The 17,291-nt window shown below is 44.5% G+C and overlaps 1 protein-coding gene across 7 annotated transcripts in view; it reads right to left on the reverse strand.

Annotated features, from left to right (window-relative positions):
* Nucleotides 1–17,291, reverse strand: part of l3mbtl3 (L3MBTL histone methyl-lysine binding protein 3) — a 155,556-nt gene that overhangs the window by 122,343 nt on the left and 15,922 nt on the right. For 5 of the 7 annotated variants that reach the window (XM_073057304.1, XM_073057303.1, XM_073057302.1 and 2 more), the window contains exons 2-4: nucleotides 13,708–13,851; nucleotides 13,303–13,414; nucleotides 8,403–8,559 (exon numbers count right to left, since the gene is read on the reverse strand). In XM_073057304.1, the coding sequence (XP_072913405.1) occupies nucleotides 8,403–8,559; nucleotides 13,303–13,414; nucleotides 13,708–13,824 (386 nt within the window). In that variant the 5' untranslated portion in view covers nucleotides 13,825–13,851. Of the gene's footprint in view, nucleotides 1–8,402; nucleotides 8,560–13,302; nucleotides 13,415–13,707; nucleotides 13,852–14,447; nucleotides 14,514–17,291 lie in introns of all 7 variants that reach the window. The other 2 variants (XM_073057299.1, XM_073057300.1) reach the window with 2 other exon arrangements.

Raw genomic sequence — 17,291 nt, forward strand, 5'->3', positions numbered from 1 at the left:
TAAAGTGCTGACGACAAGCAAGCTTCAAAGGCAATATTGATTCATCAGCAATGAAAGAGATTACAAAAGATGCTTCTTCATAAACTCTTTAGTTATGTCAAAGTGGGAAATGCATTACCAGAACAGTTGCATCCCAAATGTCACTCCACTCTTTAAGAAGGGAGGAAGGCAAAAGAAAGGAAATTACAGACCAGTTAGTCTAACCTCAGTGGTTGGATAAGTGTTGGGAGTCTATGATTAAGGATGAGGTTTCGGGGTATTTGGAGGCTAATGATAAAATAAGTCAAAGTCAGCATGGTTTCTGTCAAGCGAAATCTAGCCTGACAAATCTTTTAAGAGTTCTTCAAGAAAGTAACAAGCAGGTGGACAAAGGAAAGGCAGTGGATGTCATTCACTTGGATTTTCAAAAGGCATTTGATAAGGTGCCACATGAGGCTGCTTAACAAGATAAAATCCTATGACGTAACAGGGAAGATACTGGCATGGATAGAGGAATCGCTGACAGGCAGGAGGCAGCAAGTGGTAATAAAGAGGAGCCTTTTCTGGTTGGCTGCCAGTGACTAGTGGTGTTCCTCAAAGGTCAGTATTGGGATGGCTACTTTCCACATTGTTTGTCATTGATTTGGATAATGAAACTGATGGCTTTGTGGCAAAGTTTGCGGATGATACAAAGATAGGTGGAGGGGTAGGTAGGGCTGAGGAAGCAATGCAATTGCAGCAGAACTCAGATAAATTGGAAGAATGGGCAAAAAAACTGGCACATGAATAGTGTTGGGAAATGTATGATAATGCATTTAGGTAAAAGGAACAACAGTATGGACTATTACATAAATGAGAAGGTTCAAACATCAGAGGTGCAGAGGGACTTAAGAATCCTTGTGCAAGACTCCCAGAAAGTTAATTTACAGGTCGAGTCTGTGATGAAGAAGGCAAATGCAATGTTGGCATTTATTTCAAGGGGAACAGAATATAAAAGCAAGGAGATAATGCAGAGGCTTTATAAGACACTAGTCAAGACCACCTGTAGAATCATCAACATCTCTCAGAAAGGAATGTTGTCATTGGAGAGTCCAGAGTAGGTTCCTGAGGACAACTCTGAGAATGAAGGGGTTAACATATGAGAAGCATTTGGCAGCTTTGAGCCTGTACTCACTGGAATTTAGAAGAATGTGGGGGGATCTCAGTGAAAAGTACTGAATGTAGAAAGGACTAGATTGGGTGGATGTGGAGAGGTTGTTTCCTATAGTGGGGGTATCCAGAACTGGAGAGCACAGCCTCAAAATTGAGGGCGACCTTTTAGAACAAAGGTAAGGAGGAATTTTTTAAGCCAGAGAGCAGTGAATCTGTGAAATGCTCTACCACAGACTGCGGTAGAGGCCAAGTCCATGCCTATATTTAAGGTGGAAGTTGACTGTTTCCTGATTACTCAGGGCATCAAAGGATATGGCGAGAAGGTAGGTGTATGGGGTTGAGTGGGATCCAGGATCAGCCATCTTGGAATGGAGGAGAAGATTCGATGGGCTGAATGGCATAATTCTGCTCCTAACCATTTAACTTCAAATCCTTTGAGAAAGGCCAGAAAGAGGATTTGAAAACAACCATAAGGAAGATCAAGGTGCGGGGGGGGGGGGGGGGAAGGAGGAAGAAAATGACATTACCTTTACCATCCTGGATTCAATCACTTCATAATCCGAGAATTATTAAGTCTCTTCCAATTCACTCCAGTGTCTGAACTCTATAGACATGCCCATGCCATTCTATATTTGCTTCCACCACATGCCAAAATCTAAACATCCTTCATAACCTTCCGCTTAAGTGGCTTAAGAGTGGCATTTCTAATGAATGAACACACGTTGATTCACAGCAGTTTAACGCCAGCTTGGTCTTTTTTGCTGCTGATACCTACTGCTGCTCAATATCAATACACCAAATCCTCATGCTAAGAAGAAGTGCCCTGTGTTGCATTGATATATAATGGCAAACCATGTTTTAGGCACAGCACTGTCTTATCTCGATTTTTGTTCATCTACCACCTGACTTGGAAGTGTTTTCATATTTTCTAGCTTTATTATTAGAGTTCGCTAGTCAGAAAATAAAACGAAACAAAAAAAAAAGCAACACTTCAGACTGACACTGAAATAGCTACTGTTGTCTCCCCTCTCACTGTGGAAGGAGCGATGTCTCTCTCCCTTGTTAGCGGGAGAGCCTGTGGGATGTCGAAATGTTGGAGTGAATGGTTAGTTCTTGATGTACTGTAGACCATGAAGGGAGGGGGGAGGGTTTTGCATGGCGCATGATGGAAATGCTGATGTTTTATGCTGAATAAGTAGGGGAGGGGGGAGGGTCGATGCTGTTTGTTGTTGCTTGTGTAAGGCGGGGGGCAGGGGGCTTTGGCGTTCTTGCATTTTTTCCTTGTCCTTCATTCTTTGGGGTTTTTCTTCTGCTTTGAGGATGTCAGCAGAAAGTGAGAATTTCAGGTTGTATATTGTATACATTCTCTGATATTAAATGGAACCACTGAAACTTCAATATTCATGAAAAAGGTATTATGAAATATCAAATCATCAAAATCCACTTTTAGAAAAGTCCTCTGGATCCATAGTGTACAGAAGGACCAAGCATAGTACTGGGGAAATAGAACATTACTCACGATGCTAGGGCAAATAGAGAACTGTGATGGAAGACAGCAATTGACATCACACAAGATAGGACAGAAGATTCTTGTCAACTATGGCACATCAGCCAGGAAGCTGCTAACCTTTTCATAAGCTGAATAAAGCCTTATCTGGAAAGGACCTGACTTCATTAGCTATGGCATGTCACAAGCAAAACTAAGACAAAAGGTATGACTTCCCAAGATCAGTGGTGTCCCCTGACTTGAGACCATGCTGCATAGACCAATAGCCTGTTCTAATATTTGTGGTATCTGTAACAGACACTGCAAGTTGATACATCTTATAGGCTGAAAGAACACATTTACTGTGAGCTATTGTGCTTATCAGTTGTTCAATGAAGTGCACAAACAGATCCTGGGAGAAAAAACAAACCTTGTACATTGATGCCATGGGTAATGCTACCATCTCTATGATCCACAGCACTAACAATATTATCAGGCAGTCTTTTGGATCCCAAAAGACTGATTAGGTGCTAGGATATGTTAGTGGTGTACCCAAGAGTGTAACAGGAAGAGAACTAGTCTACCATAATTCACAATTGTGCCTAGTGGGCTGGGATTTATCTTACTCTTGCTAATGAGGAACCAAGGGCACCAGGATATCTTTGACTGTGGGTCTGAGGCCTGGAATACAATGCCTGCTCAGAAGTGAACTGGCCTCAAGCTGTCCAGATTATGAGGGGGCTTGTTCAGTACCTGACTATTTCACGAAGGGAGAAAGTAGGTGTTTTGGATGCACTGAAAGCATTGTATCAGACTTCTTATTCTACAAGTACACTTGCTTTCAGCAGCTGCGAAGTTGTCCAAACAACTTATGTGGTCTGTTTCCCATCCGACTATAACCTCAATGATTAAATAGAAGTAAAAATCAAACATAGTATAGAAATGAAACCATTTTACTCAAACAAGACCCTTTAGGTATTAACTTTCAGGCAGAAGATATGCAAGACCCCGACTTTTTCCCCAAGCATATTCAACTGAAAAAAAAACAGTAATGAGTTCAAAGTGCATAAATATATTGCAAGTTATAAAACATTTCTTCATGGAACTCTATTATTGTAATTTGAACCCTAATAAGGAAGAAACAAACAAGCAGGCCTGTATCAACGTCTCAGAACAGAAAAAGTAGTGTTTTCATTTTTATATTGTTTTCAAGACTAGACATACTCAAATAAATTACTATTGATGCATATGAAATTTGGTAAAACTAATCTTCCACAAACTTCAAGTCTGCCATTAAAAACTTCAAATCCAACATTAAATTGTACATGAGAGTTAAAAAAGGATAACACTCTTCCTGCAACTTCAAGAGTGCATAAAGAAGAAAGCAAGAGGAAAATATGCTGAACCATCCTGAAGTCTTTAATAGCAAAGAGTACAGGATATAGACATTGCAATTATTTAGTAATCTAACTAAAACAGTACGCATTCTTTAAGAGAATGAAATATTTTCTCTTCCAAATAGTCTAGTGCTACAAGTAATATTTGATCATTGGGAGCAGGATGTGGGAAATCTATGCTGGAATTGGGAATTGGGCCATGGTGGCCCACATCACATGGCTGGTGACAGACAGCTCCACTGAAGGCAGTACGTTTGCAGTCTGATCTTGCCATTACAGGCAGTCCCCGAGTTACGAACAAGTTCTGTTCCTGAGTCCGTCTTTAAGTTGAATTTGTACGCAAGTCGGAACAAATACATCCAGTATTATTTAGCATCAGTTAGTCAAACGATTATCTTAGTATATATTCTACCTTTCTATGCATATAAAACACTTAAATATATGTATTCCAATAATTAACCCACTGCATTGCTTAGCAATAATTGTAGCTTTCATCGGGGCAGGGCCTTTCACATGCTCCATTATTCTCACTTTATCCTTTATCCTTTAAGATTGCTCCAATCGTTGACCGACTGTAGTCTAACGCTTTTCCAATGACGTTTCACCTCTTTCCAAACACGTTATTATTTCCACTTTATTTTCAATCGTGTTCGCTTCCCGTCAACGGAACAGAAATACTGCAGGCAGCGGGTCCCGAGCTCCGCCGGGTCCTAAGGACCACCGCACTGAATTCCCCGGGTCCTAAAGTCCACCGCACTGAGACAGGTTAAATGGGACAAAGTGGGGGCTGTGCTGGGTTTGGGTATTTGATCCTCCACAATATTCCGCGTGCGAATTTAAACTGGAGGTGGCAGTGCTTTTTCTACGAGGTCGAGTTGCGAGCTCGACATCAACCCGGCATGGATGGAGAGCGTGCTCGGGAGCAGCCTGTCACTGGATCGAATTCGGGAACCGTTCTCGAGCCCGGCGCTGATCTCACTGTGCCACCAGCCAACCGGAAAAAGGGGGGGGGGGGGGAGAGAAAGGGGATCAGGGTGAATCTTGCTAAGAAAAATTTAAGCCAAATACAAAGATACACACTCAACACAGTGTCAACGGCAACGACTTAAAATGGCGGATGGCTTCGCAATCTGACTTAAAATGGCGGACAGCATTTTTCTTCCTCGGTTCATAAGTATGAGTTGTTTGTAAGTCAGATGTTCGTAACTCGGGGACTACCTGCATATTCCACTCCCCCGAAGATTTGAAAGAAATAACCGAATGAAGTCATGGTGAAACTTTGTAGCATTGGGACTACAATTATCAGCCTTCCACTTCGCTGATTACTCAGCACCTAGATGGCATAACGTGGTGACGTCAGTCACCAAAATCCTCAGAGCCTTGCATAACTGCATAGTGCACGGTAATGTCATATTTCTGATCTCCTATGAAACTGGTGGTCCCAATTGAGTGTACCCAATCTCAGCATAAGTTGATGTTGTAATGGAGTGGCTACTTTTTATATTGGGTCATGCGGAGTGGACACAGTAGATTCATAGATAATCGCTACCAGCTTTGTAACCAGAACTATGAGATGCCACAAACCATGGGAGAGTACCAAACTATCCCAGTGCTTCACTGATCACAGATCTCCACCTACAAAATTACTAACCCATGACATCCGGAAATTATAACATCAGAAACCAGATCAGAATCAGGTTTAATATCACTGGCATATGTCGAGAAATTTGTTGTTATGTGGCAGCAGTACATAATAATAAAAACTGTGAATTACAGTTATATATAAAGTTAAATTAAATTAGTGCAAATAAAAAGCATTGAGGTAAAGTTCATGGGTTCAAAAATCTGATGGCAGAGGAGAAGAAGCTGTTCCTGAATCGTTGAGTGTGTGTCTTCAGATTCCTGTACTTCCTCTTTGATGGTAGCAATGAGAAGAGGGCATATCTGGGTGATGGGGCTCCTTAATGAATAATGCCACCTTTATGAGCATTAAAATGTCCTGGTTACTGGTGCCCATGATGGAGGTGACTGAGCTTACAACTTCCTGCAGTTTATTTCGATCCTGTACAATGTCCCCTCCCCAAACTAGACAGTGATGCAAGCTGTAAGAAAGCTCTCCACGGTACACCTTTAGCTCTCTCAATATCACTTTTGCAAAGATAGCCATATTTCACAGTGCCCCAAACTACAGGATTTATTCAGTGAGCTTGTTGGCTGTTACCAACTCAAGCATACTTGGAGATAGTCGACGACAGTGTGAGTACTGGTCATCAGAAAAGTCTGATTGGAGAGGGTGCAGAGTATATATACAGCGAATGTGTGAAGGCTGGACCGAGACTTGCTTATAACAAAAAAGGACCAATTTCTTTTTACACAAGAGAGGAATTTTAGTGAGTAGATTTAAAGTGGACAGCTTTATTTTCCACCAGTACAGACATTGTAATAGCTTCAGACTCTTGTAATTTTTGACATTCTGCAAATTCATATGTTGACAACTAGAAAAGGAGAGCATAATAAGACCAATCACTAGGTAAAGTACAGAAATGCTCAGAATGATACTCTCTTGGCTGAAGATAAAGAGCTAAGAGTCCTACTTTTCAATGTCAAAACTTGAAGCTTGTAGGAGCAAGAGGCCCATCTTTGCTTCTTTAAAACTTTGCTCCAAACTGAAAAGTCCTAGCCCGCTCAACCTGTTCTCATAAGACGTACGCTCTACTCCAGGCAGCATCCTGGCAATCTTCTTAAATATAGAATGAAAAACCATGTAACAATGGTTGAGGAATGCCATTTGAATTTTGATATGGAATTCCTTTTGATATGGAATCTCCTTCAGTTGGCAGTGAAAGTTCAATCCATGTTTTAGGTTGTAAGGTTGCCATGAAGCATTGCTAGTCACAGCTTCTGTCCCATCCAACCCACATCGACATGGGTGCTGGATGGTTTTCCCTTAAGAGCTGGATGGAGAGATACATGCATCAGTTCAGTGTTATAAACTTCTGAGGTCACCTCTCATCTTACTTCACTCCAAAGAGAAAAGCCCGAGAGCACTCAACCTGCCCTCACAAGACATGCACCCCAATCCAGGCAGTATCATTGAAAATCTTCTCTGCACCCTCTCTAAAGCTTCCATGTCTTTCCTACAACCAGAGCTGAACACAATACTCCATGTGTGGTCTGAACAGATTTTTATAGAGCTGCAACAGCACCTCGTAACTCTTGAACTTAATACCCCCCGACTAATGAAGCCACCATATGGCTTCTTAGAACCTTAACTTGCGCAGACTTTGAGGGATCTATGGACATGGATCCCAAGATCCCTCTGGTCTCCCACACTGCTAAGAGTCCCACCATTAACCTTGCATTCTGCCTTCAAGTTCAACTTTCCAAAGTGTAACACTTCACAATGTACCAATTGAACTCCATTTACCACTTCTCAGCCCAACTCTGCATCCTATCAATATCCCGTTTTAATCTACAACAATCTTCTACACTATCCACAAGTAAATAGAAGTGTGGGTTTTAGAATCAGTGGTCTATGTCACCGAGGATATGGATAGCATAGTCAATCTATTATCAGAGAGCATTTGAAAAATTATCAAAACCTCCTTTGGCACTGTGCAGAGGTCTAGAGAGTATTAAACTGTAAGAAATAATACAAGTTCCATCTTGATCCAGGTATAACAAAGCTCTCTTTTCAACATCATTTAACCTATCTGTTCTCTAGTAGCCAGCCATCTTCACCCAAATGAGTTTGTGCAAAAATGGAAGTGCTGTTGACATGCCAAAAATAATTTAAATGATTATTTAAAAAAAATAACAAAAGCAGCCTGACACTCACCTTCAAATTCCAGGTCTTTTATTTTGAATAAAAATGTTAAAGATACATGCTTCTTTAGAGGTCTGCTGGAATTTCTATGTGCCCTCACTGGCCATGTGCTAATTTTAATAGCTATAAGCCAGAACATCAAAATAAGTTCCACTTGAAACTTTGGTCCGAGTTCCCAGATGCATGATGGATACAGAAATTGGTCTAAGTATCAATGCAACTTCAGTTCAAAACAAAACCTGATAAATCCCAGCCCCATGGCTTAATGTTCAAAATTATATCTGGTGTTCTAATAGTGACCCAATACATTTTTTGTAGCAGTTCTTGACTTGTGCACAAAAATTTAGGGATTATTTTGCCTCCCTCAAAATTACTTTGTCCATTTTGAACCCAAGATCTCCCCATTTCTCTAGTGGCTTTCTATTGTTTTGACTCGAGAGTTCTTGTTTTTCAATTTCATTTCACATTCGTTCTAACCCATCTAATTTTGTGCCTAGTAGATTACCAAGTAAATAAGTTATCGTAATTACAGAAAAGGCAAAACCAAAAGCTGGGAACTTACTTCTCCTTTGCCTGCTGCGTACATTTTTCACTACAAAATTTACTTCCATGACTAAACTCTTCAGTCATCCCATAGTGACCGCAATTCTCACAGCAAAGTATGCCTTCCATACTGGGTGGCTCTTCCATATTTGATGGAACGGAATTTCTGGATAAAACTAAATGGCAAAATACAATGCTGATTAATATTGTGAACAAAATATTGTCACACATTTGATCATCTACACAGCAATGTTATTCAACTGCCTTCAAATCAAAAGTGTAAAATTATGACCAAATATAGAGTTTGCAATACACCTGGTAGTAAGTATTCATGATCAGCACCAAATATAGTAAGTTATTATTTCTGTTGAGTAACTCCATTAGTTTAGTTCCTCTAAAAATTCAGGTTAACAAAATATTTTACTTGAAAAGGGCAATTAGAAATACTGTAGCGGTGTGCTACACGCAGCGCTAAAATAACGACACGGAGTCGGTAAACTGCAATTAAAGAAGATTTTATTCGAACTTCACAGCCTTGCTTTAAAGCCTCCCTCATCCCGCCCTCCCCGGGCGCGGATGCTGTAAGGGGCACATACTCACAAACCCCCGCAGGCTTTTCCCTTTGTTGGTGAAGCAGACCTGGCCTTTGTGCCAGCGCGCTGGCTATTTGTGAGCTGGTTCGAGTGCGCTAGGAAGTGAGTCGCCACATAACCCCCCCCCCAGAACCAGCGATACACCCCCCAATGTCCACAGTCTGGGCTGGACCATTTGGGAGGTTGGCCTCTGCGCCGCGGTGCCGGAAACTCGACCAGTTGTGCCAAGTCCACATGGACCGGTTTGAGTCGGTCCTCCGTGAAAACCTCCTCTCTCCCCCCAACGTCCAGCACGAACGTGGACCCATTGTTCCTGAGCACCGTAAACGGCCCCTCGTAGGGCCGTTGCAGCGGTGGCTGATGCCCGCCCCTTCGTACAAACACAAACTTACAGTTCTGCAGGTCAGTGGGTACACAGGTCGGGTTCTGCCCATGCTGCGAAGTGGGTATGGGGGCCAGGTCACCGAGCCTCTCGCGTAGTCTGCCCAGGACTGCTGCGGGTTCTTCCTCTTGCCTCCTTGGGGCTGGTATGAACTCCCCGGGGACGACCAGGGGTGCACCGTACACCAACTCGGCCGACGAGGCGTGCAGATCGTCTTTGGGCGCCGTGCGGATGCCGAGTAGGACCCAGGGAAGCTCGTCCGCCCAGTTAGCTCCTCGCAGGCGGGCCATGAGACCCGACTTTAGGTGACGGTGGAAACGCTCCACTAGTCCGTTCGACTGTGGTTGGTAGGCAGTGGTGTGGTGCAACTGTGTCCCCAAAAGGCTGGCCATAGCTGACCACCCCACTGCAGCTGTGTCCCCAAAAGGCTGGCCATAGCTGACCACAGGCTGGAGGTGAACTGGGCGCCTCTGTCGGAGGTAATGTGGGCCGGTACACCAAAGCGGGACACCCAGGTGGTGAACAGTGCCCAGGCGCAAGATTCGGAGGTGGTGTCGGTGAGCGGGATCGCCTCTGGCCATCTTGTGAACCGGTCCACGATAGTCAGAAGGTGCCGCGCGACACTGGCAGGGGGCCCACGATATCCACATGAATGTGGTTGAAACGCCGGCGGGTGGGGTGGAACTGCTGCGGCAGAGCTTTGGTGTGCCGCTGCACCTTGGCTGTTTGGCAGTGCATGCACGTTCTGGCCCATTCACTGACCTGCTTGCAGAGTCCGTGCCAAACGAACCTGCTGGAGACCATCCGGACGGTTGTCCTGATGGAGGAGTGCGCTAAGTTGTGAACGGAGTCGAACACACGTCGCCGCCAAGGTGCTGGGACGACGGGACGGGGCTGGCCGGTGGCGACGTCACAGAGTAGGGTCCTCTCACCTGGGCCTATGGGGAGGTCCTGGAGCTGCAAACCGGAGACTGCGGTTCTGTAACTCGGGATCTCCTCGTCTGCCTGCTGCGCCTCTGCCAGCGCCTCAAAGTCTACCCCTTGGGAAAGGGCGTGAATGTTAGGGCAAGAGAGTGCGTCCGCCACGACATTCTCCTTTCCCGAGACGTGCCGGACATCCGTCGTGTATTCGGAGATGTAGGACAGATGGCGCTGCTGGCGGAACGACCAGGGATCGGACACCTTCGTGAACGTAAAGGTAAGCAGCTTGTGGTCCGTGAACGCGGTGAAGGGCCTACCTTCTAAGAAGTACCTGAAATGCCGGATTGCCAGGTATAGCGCCAACAGTTCCCGGTCGAAAGCACTGTATTTGAGCTCGGGTGGTCGCAGGTGTTTGCTGAAAAATGCCAGGGGTTGCCAGCAACCCTCGATGAGTTGCTCCAGTACCCCACCGACTGCTGTGTTAGATGCGTCCACTGTGAGGGCGGTAGGGACGTCCATTCTGGGGTGCACTAGCATCTCAGTGTTCGCCAAGGCTTCCTTCGTTTGAATGAAAGCGGCGGCAGACACCTCGTCCCAGGTAATGTCCTTGCCTGGACCCGACAGCAGGGCGAACAGGGGGCGCATGATTCGGGCAGCTGAAGGGAGGAAGCGGTGGAAGAAATTGGCCATACCTATGAATTCCTGAAGGGCTTTGATCGTGGTGGGTCGGGGGAAATGGCGGACCGCATCTACCTTAGCGGGCAGTGGGGTTGCCCCGTCTTTAGTAATCCTGTGGCCCAGGAAGTCAATGGTGTCGAGCCCGAACTGGCATTTGGCCGGGTTGATTGTTAGACCATATTCACTCAGGCAGGAGTAGAGTTGACGGAGGTGGGACAGATGCTCCTGACGACTGCTGCTGGCTATGAGGATGTCATCCAAATAGATGAATGCGAAGTCCAGGTCGCGTCCCACCGCGTCCATTAACCGCTGAAACGTCTGTGCGGCATTCTTCAGGCCGAACGGCATTCGGAGGAACTCGAAAAGGCCGAACGGGGTGATGAGAGCCGTTTTGGGGATGTCGTCCGGATGCATCAGGATTTGATGGTATCCTCGGACGAGGTCTACCTTGGAGAAGATCCGTGCGCCGTGCAGGTTTGCTGCAAAGTCCTGAATGTGCGGCACAGGGTAGCGGTCCGGTGTGGTAGCCTCGTTCAGCCTGCGGTAGTCGCCGCACAGTCTCCAGCCCCCTGTCGCTTTGGGCATCATGTGCAGGGGGGAAGCCCATGGGCTGTCGGACCGCCGGATGATCCCCAATTCCTCCAACCTCTTGAACTCCTCCTTCGCCAGTCGGAGCTTGTCTGGGGGAAGCTGCCGAGCACGGGCGTGGAGAGGTGGTCCCTGGGTCGGGATGTGGTGCTGTACGCCGTGTCGGGGCATGGCTGCCATGAACTGCGGTGCCAGAACCGATGGGAAATCCGCCAGGACTCTGGTGAAGTCGTTGTCGGACAGCGTGATGGAGTCGAGGTGTGGGGCTGGCAACTGGGCTTCACCCAGGGAGAACATCTGAAAGGTCTTGGCGTGGACCAGTCTCTTCCTGGGCAGGTCGACCAGTAGGCTGTGAGACCACAAAAAATCCGCGCCCAGAAGCGGTTGGGCTACGGCGGCCAGTGTGAAGTCCCACGTGAACCGGCTGGAGCCGAACTGTAGCTGCACCGTACGGGTGCCATAGGTCCTTACCATGCTGCCGTTCACGGCCCTCAGGGTGGGACCCAGTGCCCTGTTGCGGGTGTCGTAACTCGTCGGAGGTAAGACGCTTATCTCGGCACCGGTGTCGACCAAAAAACGGCGTCCCGACCTCTTGTCCCACACATACAGGAGGCTATCCCGATGGCCAGCCGCCGTAGCCATCAGCGGCGGCTGGCCCTGGCGTTTCCCGGGAACTGGCAGGGCGGGCGACAACGGCGGGCTTCTGCGCCCCACCGCTGGTGGTAGAAACACCATTGTTCGTTGGGCTCCCCACCCCTGCCTCTGGGGTTAGCGGGCTCTGCGGCCGGGCCTGGACTGGTTTGCTGCTGGGAGCGTGGCCGGGTGATCAGTGCGATGGATGCCCCACTCCCCTTCTTGGCGTTCCACAGCAAGTCCGCCCAGGCTGCCACCTTCCGGGGTCGCTGAAATCCGCGTCGGACAGCAGCAGGCGTATGTCCTCGGGCAGCTGCTCCAGGAATGCCTGCTCAAACATGAGGCAGGGTGTGTGTCCGCCGGCCAGAGACAACATCTCATTCATTAAAGCCGATGGAGGTCTGTCTCCCAAGCCATCCAGGTGCAGTAAACGGGCAGCTTACTCGCGCCGAGAGTCCGAAAGTCCTTAGGAGCAGGGCTTTGAATTCCGTGTACTTGCCGTCCGCCGGGGGAGACTGTACAAACTCCGCAACCTGGGTCACTGTGTCCTGGTCGAGGGAGCTCATCACGTAGTAGTAACGTGTGTCCTCTGAGGTTATCTGCCGAACATGGAATTGGGCTTCTGCTTGCTGGAACCATAGGTAAGGTCGCAGCGTCCAGAAGCTGGGCAGTTTCAACGAAACCGCATGAACAGATGCGGCGACGGTCATCTCCGGTCCAAAAATCGTTTGGACCGTCGGGGTCACCAATTGTAGCGGTGTGCTACACGCAGCGCTAAAATAATGACACGGAGTCGGTAAACTGCAATTAAAGAAGATTTTATTCGAACTTCACAGCCTTGCTTTAAAGCCTCCCTCATCCCGCCCTCCCCGGGCGTGGATGCTGTAAGGGGCACGTACTCACAAACCCCCGCAGGCTTTTCCCTTTGTTGGTGAAGCAGACCTGGCCTTTGTGCCGACGCGCTGGCTATTTGTGAGCCGGTTCGAGTGCGCTAGGAAGTGGGTCCCCACAATACTATTAATTTAGGAATATAGCCCAAAAGTTAAAAAAAAAAAGCATTGCACATAAATACAGCACACAAAGAAAAAGAAAATATGAAAACCATCCTAAAATTGGACACTGACCTTCCTGTGCAGTGGGCACACTCCATGTTGTTGTTGCAGTTGCCTTCTTTATTCTATCTACTTCAGTTTCATCTGTGATTATCTCCAATGCACCAAATTCATTTATTCTGAACTGAAGACAGTGGTTAATAAGATGATCAATCATTATTCATAATACCATTCACAAATTCTTAGGAGTCAAGAAAAATGCTTTGTACCACACAACAAATAATTTCCATTTATGATAAAGTAATCCTCAATACATATCAGCAGTAAATAGAGATAAAATAACAGAAAATCAATCAACCATAAGACTGTGTAATTGTTCTGCAAAGTTATACTCTTGTAAAATACTTCTAACATGTTTTGAAGCAAATATATTATTTCCCAATCTGCTTGTCAAAAACATTTCAATATTAGTTTTACCTTTAGATCACTCCCTGGAAGTGTAGCTATTCCATCCTTCCAATCCATAGCACTGAAGACATCAAAATCCTGGCTACCAGTTGCAGGGGAGCAGTCACTCATAATGCTTTTCTCCATTACAGAAATTACTGTTGTGAACTCTATCTGAAGGGAAGAGCAAAACAGATTTGTTTAACGTCTGATTTGGGCTGATGGAAAAAGTATCATACCCCCTCAAAAAAAAAATCTTTAATCAAATGTCTATTGTAATCATACAAATCTTCCTTCTACACAAATTGTTTTATTCTTCTTGAGAGGAACATACATATAAGCTGGTATGCATAGCAATCTCGGTATTTCCAGCCAAAATATCTGGAGAAGTAGCCCTATAGATTATAACCCCATGCCAGTTGCATAGGCAACATCAATCTCCTGCCCACGCCCAGTGGGATGCTGGTGTGCAGATTAGAAGGAATATTCAGGAAAGAACAACGGATCAGGTACCAATGCTCATTCCTGAAAGAGAAGTGCCAATCAGTGCCCTCTCCAACAAGAAGTCAACCACCCGTCCTTGCCATTCAATCATGTTACCATCACTGAATCCCACAACATTAATATCCTGGAAGTCATCATTGACTCAAAGACTAGCCACATAAATACTGCGACTATGAGAGCAAGTCACAGGCTAGGTATAAGGCAAGCAGCTCATTCCTTGTCATGTCAAACCTACAGAGACACAAGTCAAGATTATGATGAAATACCTTGCCTGGATGGCAGCTCTAACATCAGCTCCTGGAACAAAGCAACCCACTTGACTGATTCATCACCTGAAAATAATGAAACCCTCAATCATTCACCAAGGCAACTCTGATTGCAACACACCCAAACCTACCAAAGCGTGGTGGGGGTGGGGGGGGAGGAAGGAGGAGGGTGAAGAGTTCAAGAATTTTAGGGAAGTGGAATCATCACCATCTGCCATGTTCCCCTCTAAGACTTGACTACACCGACAGAAATAGTTCTATGTCAGAATCATGAAACTGCCCGTAGAAAGGACTGGAGCAGTTTAAGAATCCAACTAGATGATGAACAATGAACACGAGCTCTGCCCGGATCATCACACAATTTTAAAAAATTAAATAATTAGATGATGGAGGCTAGCCTATGGGCGGGAGAATCAACCCCCTTGCCCCAAAAGATTTTCTCATGAAGCCGAAATTAAAATCAGTAAAATAAAAATAAAATTAACTTCAACTTGGCCAGTTAATGTATCCTCTCCTTGTCAGGCTAACCTGACAAAGAAACCAAGGTGATTAAGGAAATGTCAGATTCAAACACAAAATTTTCAATTCATGGTTACAGGGATTTATCAGTAAAGAGGTGGAGGGGGAAATGGCACTGTATGTTTTTGTATTCCTACTGATGCTCGTCATTCTATGGGTTAGATGCACATAATTGTACTGATACTCATTTGCTGAGGCACATTTTAATTTGTATTGTGCCAATCAAGTGTGTTTTGTTCCTAACCTCCAGTTTTCCTATCCTTTCAAATGACTCAACAAAAGCAGTCACCTTCGGCCTGCCCTTGAATAGAAAGCAGTTCCTAATGGAACAGAGGTTAACGGGATGTTGATGTTCACACTTACATCATATTATTTCATGCCCGTGGAGCCGCAAGTTATCTCTGTGGTTCGTTGACCTAGAGGGAGTCCTCCAGTACGAAGGAATCTCACTGCACAACTGTTATGGTAATTATATGACAACATATGTTCACGCATGTGGAGGTGGGCAATATCGCTAGAGGCGCTTGGAATGATCCTAACCAATAAAAATCAAAATCAAAGGCATTGGCAATCTCCATTGTCACCAACTGAAAGCAACAGATCAACTTGAGACAAGACTATCACAACCTCCTTCCTGAAACACTGCATCCCTAGATTACTGCACTTGAGATATACTAGCACGAAACCACTGTGGGAAGGTTTACACCCTGGAGTGTAACTGGCATAACAAGATATTCCAGCGGCCCTTCTCCACCTCAGAAGAAGAAATACATAAAGTGTACAAATGGATTACAGTAAGAAACCCAGAAGGTTAGTCATATATTTGTTTAATTTTGGACTTAGACATTTTGCCAGTGGGCAAAAAGGATTAAAAAGAATATTTTCTTACCAAAACTCATTTCAGGGTTATCCAGTTCTGTAATATGGGTGGAGGAGAAGGATATGGAAACATTTGTGAAGGAAGGACACTGTCTATTACCTTGCCATAATGCCAGCTCTTAAACTACCCCTCCCCCCACCAAAATAATGTTACTTTTAACTATTTTTCAAGGCAAAACTCCCTAAAATGCCCAGGTTTCCTTTATCAGATCTCCATAAAAATAATTAGTCATGTGCCTGAAATTGAAAAGAATGGAAAGTGACAATCTCTCACCAAAATATATACAGTCTTTGCAGTCATGATGCTCTATTTAAATAGTAATCAAAAACAGAAATGAATTCACTGAGTGTTTCTGGTAAATCAAAATTGTTGGAAGAAAATAAAAAGTTAATTCCTCGATTGTGGATCCACATCATTTTGGGAAAAGATTAAGCTACGAAAAATATAACAGCAAAATATGAAGTTCATGTTATAAGATGAAGCACTTTTGAAAGTTAACTTCTAAAATCTTATTTACATTTAAAAAAAATTCTTGTTCCGCCACTGGCTCACTAATCTACCCAATTCAATTTTTGAATTTCACATATGAAGACCATACATGAGGCATTGATAGAGGAATGTTGTTTTCATGTTATTGATGCTTTTTTTTTGGGGGGGGAGTATTCATAATGTGTAGATGTGTGCAACGTATATATGAAATGCTAATTGAAATATGTACTTCACAACTTCCAAGTAGTGTTGCTCACCACTCAATTTCAGGAGTTTAATAGCATTTACCATGTCTTGAAAGTTTTGAAATCTGCTTTTTGATTAGATAATATGTAAAAATAAAGTATCAATCCAAACCCAAACTCAGCAATCCATTAGGTTCACTTCAATAAATGAGGATGCAACTAGGAATCACAGTCGATACTCTCCTCCATGACAACTAATGATAATACATCTAAATGCCAAAATAGCTTAGATCAGGTAACTTAGTTAAGATGAAGTAGCTGTTTGAGTGTTATTAATCCGTACAACACACTCGCTGAAAAAAAATAATCAGCCGACAAGATGAAGTCCATGAACCAATTTCTCACTAGCTGAGGTTTTTCAGTGACAATATGGCTCGTCACTGAGCTCAAAAGAAAGTTGGCAGCGTAACTTTGCATACTTTTGGGCCTTGCTTTTGTTAATTCTGACACACAAAGTAAAACCAATTATAATCGAAGCTGGGACTTTCAGGAACAATGGTATAATTAAGCAAAATAGGCAACCAGATTCTTTGACCCAATTCTCAGAACAGAAAAGTATATTAAAAAAAAATCATAATTTTAAAAAAATCTAAGAAATGTTATCGTGAAATGGAGGGAATAACTTTATAAATCAATGATATTAGCTCTTTTTAGAACCAGAATATGCTCATTAGTATTTCTAACAATATATTAAGTTTATTAACCCACTGT

Source organism: Hemitrygon akajei, chromosome 9, assembly GCF_048418815.1.
Source record: "Hemitrygon akajei chromosome 9, sHemAka1.3, whole genome shotgun sequence".
NCBI lineage: Eukaryota > Metazoa > Chordata > Chondrichthyes > Myliobatiformes > Dasyatidae > Hemitrygon > Hemitrygon akajei.